This window comes from Psammomys obesus, unplaced genomic scaffold (assembly GCF_907164565.1).
Source record: "Psammomys obesus unplaced genomic scaffold, mPsaObe1.curated_primary_1811, whole genome shotgun sequence".
In the NCBI taxonomy this organism is placed as follows: Eukaryota; Metazoa; Chordata; class Mammalia; order Rodentia; family Muridae; genus Psammomys; species Psammomys obesus.
This window is the reverse complement of record NW_026586173.1, coordinates 10,808,295-10,827,447: the sequence shown is the minus strand read 5'-3', so window position 1 is coordinate 10,827,447 and position 19,153 is coordinate 10,808,295. Positions and strand designations below refer to the sequence as shown.

General features: G+C 38.6%; 1 protein-coding gene across 1 annotated transcript in view; it reads right to left on the bottom strand.

The window, feature by feature from the left end:
* The window catches only part of Dpy19l2 (dpy-19 like 2), a 130,319-nt gene that overhangs the window by 58,001 nt on the left and 53,165 nt on the right, over nucleotides 1-19,153 (bottom strand). Inside the window, exons 10-13 of the mRNA XM_055601418.1 lie at nucleotides 14,729-14,806; nucleotides 13,663-13,749; nucleotides 12,611-12,670; nucleotides 1,866-1,946 (exon numbers count right to left, since the gene is read on the bottom strand). Of these exons, the coding sequence (XP_055457393.1) occupies nucleotides 1,866-1,946; nucleotides 12,611-12,670; nucleotides 13,663-13,749; nucleotides 14,729-14,806 (306 nt within the window). The remainder of the gene's footprint in view (nucleotides 1-1,865; nucleotides 1,947-12,610; nucleotides 12,671-13,662; nucleotides 13,750-14,728; nucleotides 14,807-19,153) is intronic.

Sequence of the window (19,153 nt, the reverse complement as noted above, 5' to 3'; positions counted from 1 at the left end):
GGAGTGGATCTGGGAAGAGTTGAGATAGAGAGGTGAATGGTCGAAATACAATGTGTGAAATTTGAAATTCTCAAAGAGCTATTAAAAATACAGAGATGATAAGAAGTAGAATGAAGTCAGAGGGGGGAAAAAAGCAGCAGAGATAGAGAGGCTGAAGGCAGCATTTGCCCGAAATAAACTGCCGTGAAGTTCATGGCATCTTTAATCCTATAATTTGTAGGGAAAACTCACTTTCAGTTCATTTCTCAGTATACACTACAAATCATAAACCTTTCTATGTGTTACAGTTTTCACAAAGGCTCATATACTGGGTATGTTGGTACTTCCTAACATTTTCAGACATCCATTCATCCATTAAACATGAGAACTCATCCTCAGAAGAATCATGATTACCTCTACTATTTTGACTTGAGAAAACCAGCCGAGAACCCCGCTTTCTACCACTGAGGAGACAATTATTTTTCCCACTGTGAGCTATTTGACATGTGGAACTTTAAGCCATATTCTCCAAGAGAGGCGAAAATCATTTTAACATCTTTGATGGCTATCAGTGTTTCCTGCTAACTCATAGTCCTCTTATTGACTAATACAAGGATTTTTTTTTCCGGAGTTATTAAACACTTTTTAATTTAAGATAGTTCTGGCAAATAATAATAATTAAATAAAACTACTAAAATTTCACATCTAGTGGGCATCACTTAGAGAACGTCATTTAGGACTGCCATCACATCACTAATTATGAATTTATAATCTGATAATTTATCATAAAAATTATTTGACTGTATTTTTATTTCATCTTATAGTGATGTGTACGTTTCTTTTTAGATTTACAGTGGCTGAGAGAGAATATGAAAAAGTGTGACAAAATTACCAGCCAACTAAATGAATAACTAATGTAGAAAGTCTAAATCAAGTTAATATATATATATATACCTTAGTAAATAAAAAGTTACCATTAAAAAAAAAAAAGCCGCACAGCCCAGCAAACAGAAACAAAAATAATATAAGAGGCCATGTTTACAGGGCTTTACATGTAGAAATTCTTTTATCTGAGGGTGCAGCATTTCATTGCCCATCCCTACTTTCTGGCCTTTTAAGGAGGAATACTACAACTAGCTGCCAAAGGTAATTTGATTCCATGCTGGATAGGCCCCTACTGTACAGGATTAGATAAGGAAAATGTCATCCTACATTTTCTTCTATTTTGTTCATATATGCTTATTTCTTAACAGGAAATGGTAGAAACAAATGTGCACCCATGCATGATTTTCCTTTCCTTAAATTAAACTAGTTAGCAAGTTAGGGTGTGGTCTTAAAAGGGCATTTTCTTTAAAATATTTGCTTTAGGCAAATAAATACTAAATGAGAGATTAGGAATCCACTTGTATTTTCTAGACAATTAAAAGACAAAGAGCTGTTAATGTTTTTACACAATGAGAATAGCCTTAAAATACTGACACATAATTTTAGCCTCTAATATTAAATTATTGAAACTATATTGAAACAATTTAAAGTTCTATATTCCAAATGAAAGTGCACACTGACCTTGTGTTAACATCTTCCACATTGGAAAAATTATAATTAAGCAAATCTTTATCCTCAGCTGAAATATTACAAGTTACTACTAAAGAAATTCTTAGTATTGTATCTTGAAGACTGAGCCAGCATTCACTGAGACATTTGCCAGAGGCATTCACTAGCCCTTGTTGATCTCAGGGTTTTATGATCATCTCTGCAGACTATGTGCTTGTGACCTGGACATATAGGCATCTATGTACAATGAAGAGATATGAATAGACTGCTTCAAGTTTTTACACACTTGTGTGTTGTTAGAAACTTTAACGTTGTAAGCAGAATGTACTTACATGGTCTGAAACGCCACAGATTTTAGATGTCAGAGATTTCAAAATGATTGTTCCACTCCACCAAGCACAGCCTTGGAGTAGCTAGAAAGTGAATAGAATTTGAGTTTTAAAAATAGCATATGACTCAGTTAAAATATGTGGTGATACAGACAAATGGCAGAACAAGACTAAATCATGTGAGATTCACTCTGCTTATTGAAAATTTCATAATACTGTGACACTGTTATCTATTATCGAAAACATCAGGGCACTACATGCCCTAAATCTAAAGACAATTGTAAACAACAAACAAAAAAAAAATCAAAAATATACTTATCCTAATCTCTTTGAAGACAAGAGATTAAATTTTATTCCTAAACATTATTCTCAGCCCAAAGCAAAGAACATTGAAGAAAAATGGCTAAAGGAACAGGGTAAGATATTGTACAGCCCCAAGGCTGGAGGGGAGTATAGCAAAAGTGTATTTTCTAGACATGACAGGGATAGGACCAATCAAGGGAGTTCAATCAAGAAGTCACGCAGCTGTGGCTGCCTGCCTATGACCTGCATAAGTCAAGCCAGTCCACATTTTAGTGTGATTGGGGAAGGAGTTCTCTATCCCCATCTCTAGCTGAGAGCTGTGGACAGAGGGCTGATGTGTCTCCCAGAATGTGAGTCGACTTTCTTTAAAGTGTGGCCCCTGGCTCATCAACAACACTCCAGGGGAGGGCCACACACCCTGGGGGGTGTGAGCAGTATATATTGGACTCCATAGGCTCTTGTTTGTTTTTAAAAGAGGACCTGAAGTTGAGCAATAGAGAAACGGGGGAGGATCTGGGAGGAGTTAGTGGCAAAAGTGTATTCAATTCACAAAACTGTTATACAAACGCTTTATCAAAAATTCCTATTCTTGTGCGGAATTGAGTCTTTTTTTTACTTTATTTTATTAATTACACTTTATTCACTTTGTACCCCCCATAAGCCCCTCGCTCTTCCCCTCCCGATCCCACCCTCCCACCCCCTTTTTCACGCATGCCCCTACCCAAGTCCACAAATAGGGGAAGTCCTCCTCTCCTTCCTTCTGATCCTAGTCTATCAGATCTCATCATAAGTGGCTGCATTGTCATCTTCTGTGGCCTGGTAAGGCTGCTCCCCCCTCAGAGGGAGGTGATCAAAGAGCAGGCCAATCAGATTATGTCAGAGGCAGTCCCTCTTCCCATTACTATTTAACCCACTTGGATAATAAACTGCCCTGGGCTACATCTGTGCAGGGGTTCTAGGTTATCTCCACAAATAGTCCTTGGTTGGAGTATGAGTCTCTGGGAAGACCCCTGTGTTCAAATTACTGGTTCTGTTGCTCCCCTTGTAGAGTTACTGTATTCTCCAGATCTTACTATTTCCCACTTCTTACATAAGATTCTATGCACACTGCCCAACAGTTGCCCATAAGTCTCAACATCTGCTTTGATAGTCTGTAGGGCAGAGCCTTTCAGAGGCCCTCCGTGGTGGGTTTCTAGCTTGTTTCCTGTTTTCTTCTTCTTCTGATGTCCTTCCTCTTGGCCTTTCAGGATGGGGATTGAGTATTTTAGTCAGGGTCCTTTCTCTTGATTAGTTTCTTTAGATGGACAGATTTCAGTAGGTTTATCCTATATTACATGTCTATATGAGTGAGTATATACCGTGTGTGTCTTTCTGCTTCTGGGACAGCTCACTCAGGATGATCCTTTCCAGGTCCCACCATTTACCTGCAAATTTCATGATTTCCTTATTTTTCATTGCTGAGTAATATTCCATTGTGTAGATGTACCACAATTTCTGCATCCATTCTTCAGTTGAGGGGCACCTGGGCTGTTTCCAGCTTCTGGCTATTACAAATAAAGCTGGTACAAACATGGTTGAGCAAAAGTCCTTATTGTGTACTTAAGCCTCTTTTGGATATATGCCTAGGAGTGGTATGGCTAGATCTTGAGGAAGTGCTATTCCTAGTGGTCTGAGAAAATGCCAGATTGATTTCCAGAGTGGTTGTACAAGTTTACATTCCCACCAGCAGTGGAGGAGGGTTCTCCTTTCTCCACAGCCTCTCCAGCATGTGTTGTCACTCTAGTTTTTCATCTTGGCCATTCTGATGGGTGTAAGGTGAAATCTCAGGGTCGTTTTGATTTGCATTTGCCTGATGGCTAATGATGTTGAGCATTTCTTGAAGTGTTTCTCTGCCATTCGATATTCCTCTACAGAGAATTTTCTGTTTAGCTCTGTTCTCCATTTTTTAATTGGATTACTTGGTTTGCTGCTTTTCACCTTCTTTTGTTCTTTATATATACTGGATATTAGCCTTCTGTCAGAAAAAGGGTTGGTGAAGATTCTTTCCCAAATTAAACAGAAAGAAAATCAAAGAAATCACACTGAAATCAGGGACAAGGCAAGGCTGCCCACTCTCTCCATATCTCTTCAACATACTTCTGGAAGTCCTTGCTAGAGCAATAAGACAGTTGAAGGAGATCAAGGGGATACAAATTGGAAAGGAAGAAGTCAAATTATCACTATTTGCAGATGATATGATAGTATATGTGAGTGACCCCAAAAACTCTACCAGGGAACTCCTACAGCTGATAAACACCTTCAGCAAAGTCGCCGGATACAAAATTAACTCAAAAAAAAAAATCAGTATCCCTCCTGTATACAAAAGACAAAAGGGCTGAGAAAGAAATTAGGGAAACAACACCCTTCACAATAGCCACAAATGACATAAAGTACCTTGGTGTAACCCTAACCAAGCAAGTCAAAGACTGTATGAAAAAATTTCCAGTCTCTGAAGAAAAAATTAGTAGAAGATATCAGAAGATGGAAAGATCTCCCATACTCATGGCTTGGCAGGATTGAAATAGTAAAAATGGCCATCTTACCAAAAGCAATCTACAGATTCAATCCAATTCCCATCAAATTAACAACACGATTCTTTACAGACCTTGAAAGAAAAATTCTCAATTTCATATGGAATAAGAGAAACCCAGAATCGCTAAAACAATCCTCTACAATAAAAGATCTTCTGGAGGTATCTCCATCCTTGTTCTCAGGCTGTACTATAGAGCAGCAGGTACTGGCATAGAAACAGAATGGTGGATCAATGGAACCGAACAGAAGACCCAGAAACAAACCCACACACTCGTGGACACCTGAATTTGACAAAGATACCAAAACCATACAATGGAAAAAAGATAGCATCTTCAATAAATGGTGCTGGTCTAACTGAATATCTACATGTAGAAAAATGCAAATAGATCCATACTTATCACCCTGCACAAAACTAAAGTCCAAATGGATCAAAGACCTCAACATAAAACCAGACACATTAAATTGGTTAGAAGAAAAAGTGGGGAAGACCCTAGAACTCATTGGCACAGGAGACAACTTTCTGAACAGAACGCCAACAGCACAGGCTGTGAGAGTAACAAAACCTGACTTCTGAACAGAAACTATGAAAGCCAGAAGGGCCTGGATGGATATCATGCAGAAACTAAGAGAAAACAGATGTCAGCCCATGCTACCATACCTGGCAAAACTCTCAGTCATCATAGATAGAGAAAGCAAGATATTCTATGACAAAAACAAATTTAAACAATACGTACCCACAAATGCAGCATTAAAAATTACTAGAGGGAAAAAATAAAACCCAGGAAAACTAACTACTTTCAGGAAAACACAGGAAATAAATAACCTCACTACTGCAAAACTAAAAGTAGCCAAGCACGCAAACACACTACCATAATAAACATAAAAATCAAAGGATCTAGCAGCCACTGGTCATTAATATCTTTCAACATCAGTGGATTCATTTCTCCAACAAAAGACACAGACTAACAGAATGGATGTGTAAACAAGACCCAACAATGTGTTGCATACAAGAAACTCATCTAAATCACAAAGATAGACATCACCTGAGAGTAAAGGGCTGGAAGATGGTTTTCCAAGCAAATAGACCTAAGAAGCAAGCAGGAATAACCATTCTCTTATCTAATGAAATAGACTTTCAACCAAAATTAATAAAAAAGAGATGGAGAAGGACACTTCATACTCATCAAAGGAAAATTCCGCCAAGAAGACACCACAATGCTGAACATCTATGCCCCAAATAAAAAGGCACCCACATTTGTAAAAGAAACATTAATAAAACTGAAACCACACATAGATTCCCCCACACTAATAGAGGGAGACTACAAAACCCCACTCTCAACAAAGGACAGGTCAACAAAACAGAAATTAAACAAAGAAACAATGACTCTAACAGAAGTCATGAATCAAAGGGACCTAACAGAGATCTACATAGTCTATAACCCAATCACAAAAGAATTTACCTTCTTCTCAAAACCTCATGGAACCTTCTCCTTCTCACAAAGCAAGCCTCAACAGATACAAGAAGATTGAAATAATCTCTTGTATCCTATCTGACCACCATGGACTAAAGCTGGACCTCCAACAACAGAAATAGCAAAAAGACTAAACACACATGAAAATTGAACAACTCACTACTAAATGAAAGCTGGGTAAGGGAGGAAACAAAGAAAGAAATTAAAGACTTCCTAGAATTCAATGAAAATGAAGGCACAACATACCCAAACTTATGGGACACAATAAAAGCAGTGCTAAGAGGAAAGTTCATAGCACTAAGTGCCTTCAAGAAGAAATTCGAAACGTCTCATTAAACCAACTTACTGGCTCACCTGAAAGCCCTAGGAAAAAAAAAGAAGCAGACACACCAAAGAGGAGTAGACAGTTAAAAATAATCAAACTCAATAAATTAGAAGCAAATAAAACAATTCAAAGAATCAATGAAACCAAGAGCTGGTTCTTTGAGAAAATCAACAAGATAGACAAACCCTTAGCCAAGCTAACTAAAAGGCAGTGAGAAAGTATCCAAATCATCAAAATCAGAAATGAAAAGGAGGACATAACAACAGACACTAAGGAAATCCAAACAATCATTAGGTCTTACTACAAAAACATATATGCCAAAAATTTTTCAAAATCTAAACTGAAATGGACAATTTTCTTGATTGATTCCACTTACCAAAGCTGAATCAAGAACAGGTAAATCAATTAAATAGTCCTATATCCCCTAAGGAAATAGAAGCAGTCATCAAAAGTCTCCCATCCAAAAAAAAGCCCAGGGCCAAATGGTTTCAGTGCAGAATTCTAGCAGACCTTCAAAGAACTAACATCAATACTCTTCAAACTATTCCACAAAATAAAAACAGAACGAACATTACCAAACTCATTCTATTGAAGCCACAGTCACCTTGGTACCTAAACCTCACAAAGACCCAACAAAGAAAGAGAATTTTAGGCCAATCTCCCTTATGAACATTGATGCCAAAATATTCAACAAAATACTTGTAAACTAAATCCAAGAACACATTAACAATATCATCCACTATGACCAAGTAGGCTTCATCCCAAGTATGCCAGGGTGGTTCAACATACTGAAATCCATCAATGTAATCCACCATATAAACAAACTGAAAGGAAAAAACCACATTATAATCTCCTTAGATGCTGAAAAAGCATTTGACAAAATCCAGCAGCCATTCGTGTTTAATGTCTTGGAGAGATCAGCGATACAAAGCACTTACCTAAATATACTGAAGGCAATATACAATAAGCCTAGAGCCAACATCAAATTAAATGAAGAGAAACTTAAAACAATACCACTGAAATCAGGGACAAGGAAAGGCTGCCTACCCTCTCCATATGTCTTCAACATAGTTCTTGAAATCCTTGCTAGAGGAATAAGACAATTAAAGGAGATAAAGGGGATACAAATTGGAAAGGAGGAAGTCAAAATATCAGTATTTGCAAATGATATAATAGTATGCATGAGTGACCCCAAAAATTCTACCTACAGCTGATAAACACTTTCAGCAAAATGTCTGGATAAAAAATTAACTCAAAATAATCAGTAGCCCTCTTATACAAAAGATAAATGGGCTGAGAAAGAAATTGGAGAAACAACACTCCTCACAATAGTCAAAAAGAACATAAAAGTACCTTGATGTGAACCTAACCAAGCAAGGCAAAGACTTCTATAAAAAAAAATTCCAGTCTCTGAAGAAAAAAATAGAAGAAGATATCAGAAGATGGAAAGATCTCCCATGCTCATGGCATGGCAGGATTGAAATAGTAAAAATGGTCATCTTACCAAAAGAAATCTACAGATATTCAATCCAATTCCCATCAAATTAACAACACGATTCTTTACAGACCTTGAAAGAATAATTCTCAATTTCATATGGAATAAAAAGAAACCCAGAATCGTTAAAACAATCCTCTACAATAAAAGATCTTCTGGAGGTATCTCCATCCCTGTTCTCAGGCTGTACTATAGAGCAGCAGGAGTAAAAACTGCATGGTTCTGGCATAAAAACCAGCTGGTAGATCAATGGAAGCAAATAGAAGACCCAAAAATAAATCCACACACTTATGGACACCTGATCCTTGACAAAGATGCCAAAACCATAAAATGGAAAAAAGATAGCATCTTCAACAAATGGTGCTGGTCTAACTGGATATCTACATGTAGAAAAATGCAAATAGATCCATACTTATTACCCTGTACTTAACTAAAGTCCAAGTAGATCAAAGACTTCAATATAAAAGCAGACACATTGAACTTGTTAGAAGGAAAAGTGGGAGGAACCTTGAACTCATTGGCATAGGAGACAAATTCCAGAAGAGAACATCAGCAACACAGTCTCTAGGATCAACAATCAATAAATGGGACCTCAAGAAATTGAAAAGCTTCTGTAAAGGAAAGGATACTGTTGTCAGAACAAATCGACCGCCTACAGATTGGGAAAGGATCTTCACCAACCCTATATCTGACAGAGGTCTAATATCCAGAATATATAAAGAACTCAAGAAGTTAAACAGCAACAAATCCAGTAATCCAATTAAAAATGAAGTACAGAGCTAAACAGAGAATTCTCATAGAGGAATATTGAATGGCAGAGAAACACTTAAAGAAATGTTCAACATCCTTATCTATCAGGGAAATGCACATCAAAATAACCCTGAGATTGCACCTTACACCCATCAGAATGGCTAAGATCAAACACTCAAATGACCACACATGCTGGAGAGGATGTGGAGAAAGGAAAACTCCCCTCCATTGCTGGTGGGAATGTAAACTTGTAAAAACTATTTGAAAATCAATCTGGTGCTTTCTCAGACAATTAGGAATAGTGCTTCCTCAAGATCCAGCTATACCACTCCTAGGCATATATCCAAAATATGCTCATGTATACAACAAGGACATTTGCTCAACAATGTTCACAGCACTTTATTTGTAATAGCCAGAAGCTGGAAACAACCCACATGCCCCTCAGTTGAGGAATGGATAAAGAAATTGTGGTAAGTTTACACAATGGAATTCTACTCAGCAATTAAAAACAAGGAAATCATGAAATTTGTAGGCAAATGGTGGTAACTGGAAAAGATCATCCTGAGTGAGGTATCCCAGAAGCAGAAAGACACACATGGTATATACTCACTTAGAAATGGATAGTAGACATTTAATATAAGATAACCATGCTAAAATCTGTACACCTAAAGAAGCTAATCAAGAAGGAAGACACTGGGTAAGATGATCAGTGCTCATTCAGAAAGGCAAACGAGATGAATATCGGAAGAGGGAGAAAACAGGGAACAGGACAGGAGCTTGCCACAGAGGGATTCTGAAAGACTACCCTTCAGAGTCTCAAAGCAGATGCTGAGACTCATAGCCACACTTTGGGCATAATTCAGGGAACCTTATGAAAGAATGGGAAATAGAAAGACCTGGAGGGGACAGGAGCTCCACAAGGAGAGAAAAAAAACTGGGGCACATGGATCTTTTCTGAGACTGATACTCCAAACAAAGACCACTCATGGAGATAACCTAGAACTCCTGCACAGATGTAGCCCATGGTAGCTCAGTCTCCAAGTGGGTTCTCTAGTAATGGGAACAGGAACTGTCTGTGACATAATCTCAGTGGCTGGCTCCTTGATCACCTCCCCCTGAGGGAGGAGCAGCCTTGCCAGGCCACAGAAGATGACAATGAAGACAATGCAGCCACTCCTGATGAGTCCTGATAGGCTAGGGTGAGATGGAAGGGAAGGAGGACCTCCTCTATCAGTGGACTTGGAGAGGGGCATGGGAGAAGATGAGAGAGGGAGGGTGGGATTGGGAGGAACTGAGGGAGGGGGCTATAGTGGGGATACAAATTGAATAAAATGTAATTTATAAAAATATAAATAAATTTTAAAAAGAAAAAACAAAACAAAAAATAAATAAATTTTTAAAAAAGGGAAAAAAAGAATTTCACAGGTAAGTGGATAGAGCTGCTAATAATCATTCTGAGTGAGTTAAGCCAAATGCAGAAGAGCACGTTACATGATTTCCCTCATTTGTTTTTTTTTTGTTTTGTTTTTTAACTTTTTTTATTTTTTATTAATTACACTTTATTCATTTTGTGTCACTCCATAAGCCCCTCCCTCCTCCCCTCCCGATCCCACCCTCCCCACAGAGGGCCTCTGAAAGCCTCTGCCCTGCAGACTATCAAAGCAGATGCTGAGCCTAATGGCCAACTGTCTGGCAGAGTGAATGGAATTTTATGTAAGAAGTGAGAAATAGTAAGAGCTGGAGAGGACAGGAACTCCACAAGGAGAGCAACAAAACAAGAAAATTTGAACACAGGGAGCTTCCAAGAGACTCATACTCCAAACAAGGACTATTCATAGAAATAACCTAGAACCCCTGCACAGATGGAGCCCATGGCAGTTCAATGTCCAAGTGGGTTACATAGTAATGGGAAGAGGGACTGCCTCTGACATAATCTGATTGGCCTGCTCTTTGATCACCTCCCCCTGAGGGGGAAGCAGCCTTACCAGGCCACAGAAGAAGACAATGCAGCCACTTCTGATGAGAACTGATGGACTAAGATCAGAAAGAAGGAGAGGAGAACCTCCCACATCAGTGGACTTGGGGAGGGGCATGATTTCCCTTATTTATTGATGCTATTTTCTTTGGCTGTAAACACAGAGTGCCAATCTAATTAGAATAAGTTCTAATATTTCACAGCATCAAGTTCATGATAACCTGATGTGTATTTTATGAAAACTGGAAGACAAGTATGCAAAGGCTTTAAACACAAAGTAATGATGTAGAGGCACAAGGCACCCTGATGACTGGGGCAATGGGATAGAGGAACCAAAATATCATATTTTATACTATAAACATGTGAAAGTTAAGGAGTTAGAAGCTAACTACACTCATCACTATACATGTCTCAAATGATTACATTGTACCCTAAAATCAGCACAATTAAAATAATTAGTGAAAATAAAGACAGACTTCCAAAGATACCACCACCCTAATCATCTCAGTGATGACATTTGCTCATCACCTTTTTGAACTCATTATTTTTCTCATACTCGCTGTGAGTGGTGGTTGCTATTGCATCTGGTGTATTCTGAATCATGTAATAGAGATTGTGGAACCTATTTTAACACCCCATTTTAACCTACAACAATACTCCACTTCAACTTACATAACCCCTGACATTTTATATATTCCTGTTACAATTTAGTTTTCAGAATCTCTGCAGAGCTGTTTTTTTTTTTTTTTTTTTTTTTTCCCCAGTTTAGGTCATCTGGTGTGTTGTGTGGCTTTGTCTTAGCCCTCACTCATGTCCACTGGAAGAGAACACACAGCACCAGTCCTCTTGCCCTTAAGGGGAGGCTGTCAGACATGAGGTTTGTAGGGAGCAGAGAGCTCATTTCTTACATGTATTTCAGTTTGAATCTTAAATGTTCTCCAAAGCAGGTGTGCTCAAGGCAGAGAGTCCTCAGTGCAGCAAAGCTCAGCGCAGCAGGATTCAGAAACAAAGCCTCTGGCAGGTGATTGGATCAAAAGAGCTCTGACCTCACAAAGATTAATCCACTTATCAATTCCCAGACTAACAGAGTTTGAGGGCAGGACCTTGTTATGAAAGGGTTCCTCTTCCTTCCCTCCCTCTCTCTTTACTCTCTGGAGGCCATGAGGCAGCTTTGAGTAACCACAGAACGCAGTAGTGCTCTACATCACGAGGCCCAGAACCAACAGAGCCAGGTGGCAAGAGACTCCACCTCTGACATACGACAAAGATACACGTTTCTCCTTCAGGGCGACTTTCTTGGGTATTTTTGTTACAATTATGGAAAGACAGCAAACATAGCTGTCTTCTTGTCACTTGTCTTGATGGCTTCCATGGCTGCCAGTTGAAGCTAGAAAGAGAGTCGACGCCAGATCCTCACGACGGAACATGTCCCTGGCTTAACTTTTGTGGTTTCTCTCTACACCTTTGTCTATTTACTGATGGCTTTCCTGCTCAACATCTGTCTATAGGAAATGTTAAAAGAATACATTTTTATGTGCAGTTTGGCAGCATTTTTTAAAATGTCCCTGTACAGTTCTGCTGACTACTCTCTATAGTTCTAAATCAGAATAACTGATATCCACTAATTTATCAAAATGACACTTTTCTAAAGTTAAGACTACTGTATATTAGAAGTGTCACATTCTCAAATACTAGGTAGACACATCTATGTCCATTTTCACCATAAGGTACAGGAATGCCTCAAAGAGAACATGGATGCCAATTATATTTGTGTTTTTATTCAATGAAACTTACTTCATTACATCTGATAAATAAAAAGACGGATTGAAAAAAAATGTTAGAAACATCAAATCTTACCCAAAAGTGAAGTTCATTGCTTCCCAATTTTTGGATTTTGTTTTTCTTTTGCATTATTGCCTAAAAGTCATGTGACCAAAAATAAGTAAAATTAACAGTTACGTTATACAGTTACTCCCTCCCATGTCAACTACTTCTGTGATTAATGCCTTAATGATTTGACTTTTCAAACTGTGGATGAGATAAACTTCCTTGAAGACAGAGAAGAGTGCTTGGTGTGCTTACATGTGGCCTCCTGAATTTCATTTCTACCTCACTGAGTTATGGGGTCCTTTCTCTGCAAGCAGGTCTTGTGGAGAGTGAGTGGGGCATGGGTAACACCGAGAATGTCTGAGACCACCTCGAGAAAGTCAACTGCAGTTTGCACTGTCGGCTCTTACAGTGCTGAACACGACCTTTCCTCCATTTCCTCATCACCGCCTGATTACCTAATCAGCCAGGTACAATTTTACACACTGTCTAGGCCTTATATTTGCCATTGTTGCTTACGCTTGTGTTTTTCTCAACAAAAATTGAGTGAGTTTATCTCTACAGTCACATCCTATTTGTTTTAATGGTTATCAGGCACAAGTCTTTGCAGGCAAAATTGGATGTTAGGACTTTCCTGCTTCGGTATGAGTGGGCGGAGGTGATAGACTAGCTGAGTTTAGGGCAGAAAATAGATAGTATCAGCGGGAGTCTAGTGTTGTAAAATTTGTAGATGGACCTAAGCATGTTTGAGGTACTCTTGAAACCAAATCATTATATTTTATTTTTTTATTTTTAGAGTGATAGTTCAATAAATCCATTTTATTACTTTCAGTTACACTTCTGATATCCATAAACCAGAATTGGGAACATTCTCTGCTCCTTCTCATTTTTATATAACAAGAGACTAGCAATAGTAAAACAAAATTGGCCTTTCCCAAGTGCAATGCACTAAATGAATCCTTGGAGGTTTCTCTTGAGTTTTAATATTTTTTTGCTTTCTAGATCCTTTCTGATTCATAATAACATAACTCTGAACATTCTCCTTTCCCTCAAAAATCTATGCTTAACTTTCTGCAACTTACCCATGTCACTAACAAACATGAGGAATAATAAGAACTTAAGTACATTGGATTTCCAAACATCAAAATGAAACATAGGACAACAGAACCCTGGAAGATGGAAACAAAATGATTAATAGTCAATACATGGACTTATACTTTGGAGGCAGGGAAGTAATTATATCTCATGCATTTGTATTAGTGCGTATTTGCTGTACACAAGACATTTTATTACATTTTTACATAAATAGATCATATACTTTGATCATATATAAACCATTGATTAAATAAATTTCATTCATATAAGTATTAGTGGGTTTTGGCCAAATAAAAATAGAATAGGATTGAAGTGTTAAAATTCAAGCTTGTAAATTATTTATAGCATAATTTAAATTGTTTTTCATGTTCTACGGTGGTTTCTATAGTTTATATAATGGAGTGACATAAGACAATGATAAATACATTTTCACTAATGTTTTGATGCATAATTTTATGAAATATTTATTTTGTTAGCATTTTATGTTTTTAAATAAGATCTTTTTGAGAATTAAGATTTTAAAAAGGTCAGCAGTATAAAATTTCAGTTGCAGAATTTCACATTTATAAAGTGTTTTTAAAAATTCCAGGTGTAAAGGAGAAAAAAATTCAAAATTAATGACAATATTAAAATGTAAAAATAAAGACTAAAGGGCTGGAGAGATGGCTCAGCAGCAAGCAGAAGACCCAGGTTCAGTTCCCAGCTCCCACATGGCAGCTCACAACCATGTGTACCTGCAGTTCCAGGGGATCCAATGCCTTCTTCTTTACTCTGCAGGCACTGCACACATGTAATGCACATATATATGCATGCAAACACTCATACACATAAAGCAAAATTAGGCACATTTTAAAGAGGACAGTTTGTCTGCAGTAAATAGTAGTATTGCCTTTTTTCCAGAAAAGGATAATACAACACAGGGCCTGACATGATGCCATTGATATCACATGCCTGAAATGCTATCAAAAAGGAAGTACCCCATAAAACAGAATTAGTTACGCTTTATAAGCTGAGACATTTTAATATTAGACTTATAAATATTAAAAATGTTACCATGTTGATATAAATGATCTTCAGAAATTTGCTTGGCTCAATGTAACCCACAACATACATGGGGAATAATGAGGCTATCTGAAATAAAAAATAAAAAAAAAACCAAATGTGAAAAAAATGTAGAAAACACATTGTTCACTCTTTATAGAAAAAGGAAATATAAGGGACCAGTTGCATTTCTGATGCTGGAAGCAAAGAGATTTGATCTAACTTACTAGCTAGGAAAAAACTACAACCATATAGGCAAATATGCATGCATGGTATACATAGGTTATTAATTACTATTACTTTTATTATTAGCAAGACAATCAGGAATAAAGAAGATAAGTCCCAGGAAATAATGGGAATCTCTACCTCTGACATTGATATTTGGGTAATTTCTCTTCCAGAATAGTTTTGCAGTTCCAGCAATGGCTGAAGCATGCTGCTTATGTGACAGGTAGAAAATAACAGACTAAGCAGGCAGACTGCGCAGGAGGGTACACAGAGACAAAGATGCCTTCTAAAATTCCAGGCTTTGGTTTGAGACTTGAAAGGTCTACATCATAAGAGTGAACCAGAAAGAAAGAAGCTATCATAGAGAACAAAACCTACTTTTGAATCATTTCACTCTAAGCTAATAATGTAACATTGCTACAGCTTTTGCCTGTTGGAAACAAATTCATTATTCTCTGGAGAAAATTACCATCAACTTAGCCTTAAGCTAATTCTGTATGACACACCAAAAGCCAGCAATCAAGTCAGAAGAACAAATATCACCTGCACTAAGTGCCCACCTGCACTTAGAACCCTCCCATACCCTTGGTTTGGATCCCCAAAAAACAACCCACTGCAGCCCATCAAGTCACATCGAGACTTAGTATATTTTCTTCTATTAAGGTCAGACAAGGCAACCCAGCATGGTCAAAGTGATCCAAAAGCAAGAAAATGGGTCCATGTCAGATATGACCCATGCTCCCCTTGTTGCTAGGGTACTCACATGAGGACCAAACATCACTTACATATGTGTTGTGGGCCTATGTACAGTCTACGCATGATCTTTGGTTGTTGCTTCAGTCTCTCTAAGTCCCTAGGAGCCTAGGTTAGTTGACACTGTCTTCTTGAGGGTGAACCCCAAAATTCCAATAGTGGGAAACTTCAATACCCAAGTCTCAACAATGGACAGGTTATCCAGACAAAAACTACACAGAGAAATAATGGAGCAAACAGATGTTATGATCAAATGGATCTAACATCAAACTACAGAATGTTACACTCAAACCCAAAAGAATATACTTTCTTCTCAACACTTCATGGAACCTTCTCCAAAACTGGCCACATATTGGCCACATAACAAGTCTCAGCACATACAAGAACACCGAAATATCTTCCTGTAACCTATAAGACTACCATGGATTAAAGCTGGATTTCCACAACAACAGAAACAACAGAGAGCCTAAAAACTCATGGAACCTGTACAACTCTCTACTCAAATATCTCAACATAAAACCGTATACATGAGCCTGATAAAAGAGAAAGTGAGGAATAGCCTTGAGTGCACATTGGCACAGAAAACAACATTCTAAACAGAACACCAGAGGTGCAGGCACTAGATCAACAATTAATAAATGGGACCTCGTAAAACTGAAAAACTTCTGTAAGGCAAAGGACACCATCAAAACTTCAAATGGCAGCCTACAGAATGGAAAAAGATCTTCACCAACTCCACATCTGACAGAAAGAGCTCATATCCAAAACATACAAAGAACTCAAGAAACTAGTTAACAATCCAAAAAATCCAACTAAACAATGGGTTACAGATCAAAAGAGAATTCTCAACAGAGGAATTTCAAATGTCCAAGATTCCATCTTACACCCTTCAAAATGGCTAACACATGTGATTTCTCATGATATCAAGGATGTGGATTAAAGGGAACACTTGTCCACCGCTATTAGGATTGAAAACTTATACAGCCACTTTGGAACTCAATATGATGGTTTATTATCAGAAAGCTGGAAATCAATCTACCTCAAGACCCACCAATAACATTCTGGGCATACACCCAAAGGATGCGCCACCCTATCAAAAGGACACTTGCTCAACTATCTTCATAGCACTTTTATTTATAACAGCCAGAAACTTGAAACAATATAGATGTCTCTCCACCAAAAAAGGGGGGAGTAAAGAAAATGTGCTACATTTACACAATGGAATATTATGCAGCTGTTAAAAATGACATCATGAAATTTGCAGACAAATGGATGGAACTAGAAAAAAAATTATCCTGAGTAAGGTAACCCAGACCCAGAAAACAATGTACTCACTTATATTAGATGAAAAATAAAGGATAATCATACTATAATCCGGAGATCCAGAGAAGCTAAATAACAAGGAGGACTCAAGGTGGGAAGCATGAATTTCCTTAGGAAGGGGAATGAATGGATTTCAGGGGTGGACAGGGAAGGGGTGGGAATGGGAACAGGAGGTGGGATATGGAAGGAGAGAGTACCTGGTGAGATTAGTGAAACTGGAGCACATTTCAGGGATAAGGTAGAAAACTAGTACAATGGAATTTATGGGGGGGTGCCCTAGCAAAATTTCCTAGTAGGAGGACCTAGGAAGCCTGAACTAACCATGTTCTATATCCAGGCAAGGCTCTCAGCATTGGGACTGGGACCTACACCAGGAGATGGAGCCAATACCTGACACTGCCAGAGTGGCCAAGAACCAGAGGCATCATAGCCCAGAGATTCAGGATAGAACTAAACACAAACTGGATAAAAAGTAAATTAAATGATTCCTAATTATATCCAACTATACTCATAAACTGGGGCCTAGTATAATGATTATCACAAAGGCTACATCCAGCAACTATTGGATGCAGAAAACTATAGCCAAACATTAGGTGAAGCTCTGGGGAATCCTGCAGAAGAGGAAGGATTATAGCAACCAGAGGGGTGAAGGAAACCACAAAAATACAGACCAGAGAATCAACTAACCAGAGTTCGAAAGGGCTCACAGAGACTTAACCCACAATCATGGAGCTAGGACGTCTACTTGTATGTTAACTTGGTGTTCTTGTAGGATTTTAAACAGTAGGAATGCAGGCTGTCTTTGACTCTTCTGCCTGTTCTTGGGATCTTTTTCCTCCTATTGGGTTGTCTTGTCCAGTCTTGATATGAGAGTGTGTGTCTAGTCATATTGTAATTTGTTACACCATGTTTGGTTGATATCCCTGGGAGGAATGCTCTTTTCTCAAGGGGTAATTTGGAGGAATGGATCTGGGGAAGAGGAATGGTGGAGAGAGGGACTGGGAGTAGAAGAGGGAAGGGAAACTGTGATCAGCATATACTGTATGAAGGAAGGATAAAAAAGAAGGGAAAACAGCAATCTACAGATTTAAAGCAGTTTCTACTAAAGTTCCAATGGCATTCTTCACAGAAGTAGAAAAACTGCTAAAGTTCATATTGAAGTACAAAAGAACAGACTTAGAACAAGACTTCTAAGCAAATCTAACACAGTCAGAAGTATCACATTATCCAACTTCAAACTCTACTATAGAGCCAAAGTGACAAAGACAGCACTCTACTGGCACAAAAACAGACATGTGGACCAATGAAACATAATAGAAGACCCCAGAGTAAACCTACACAGCTATGTAAAGCTAATTTTGGTCAAAATACACACTGAGGATTTAGGGCTTTCACATTTCCCTCTATTCTGCAGAGAATTTCTGTGAGCCATGTTTGTGTATTTCTTCATGCTCAATACTTTTTTTTTTTTTAAAAAAAAAAAAACCTATTAAACAATCTTTAGAGTGTCATCATTAAGAGCTTAAAGGGGAGGAGATCCCAGATGGCAGTGCTGGGAGGACATTGTGTCTGAGGAGCATGACAGCAATAGCGGCACAGCGACCAGGAGCCTGAACTCTGTGACCTAAAACACCAGCGATTGTGATTCCCAGGTTAGAGGAAAGCCTGCAGTGTGGAAATCAATCTGGACCAACCTCAGGTCACCCAGTCAATCCTTGGAAAAGATCCTGGGGACAGGCAGATGTACAGCCACCATCCCAGCCCTGGGCACACAACCTCCAGCCCAGAGCAAGGCATCCAACCTCTGACCCAGAGTGAAGCCCTCAGCTGCCGGCCCAGAGGGGAATGCACAGCCTCTGGCCCAGAAAGGGGCCTTCAGCCGCCGGCCCAGAGCAGTACACTCAACTGCCAGCCCAGAGACCTGGTGCATGCCTGACTCACCTTCTCAGACACAACTGTAGAACCCAGGGCACCAAAGACTGAGTTTCCCTGTTGGAAGAAAACCCCACAGCTAGGGAATCAGCCGGTTCTTCAAGAGGGCTGTGCCTGGAAAACAGTATAACAACAGCAGCAGCTCACTAAATTCAGAGCAAGAAACCCAGCAGCAGGGCAGCTGTTTCCAGGACTTCTATG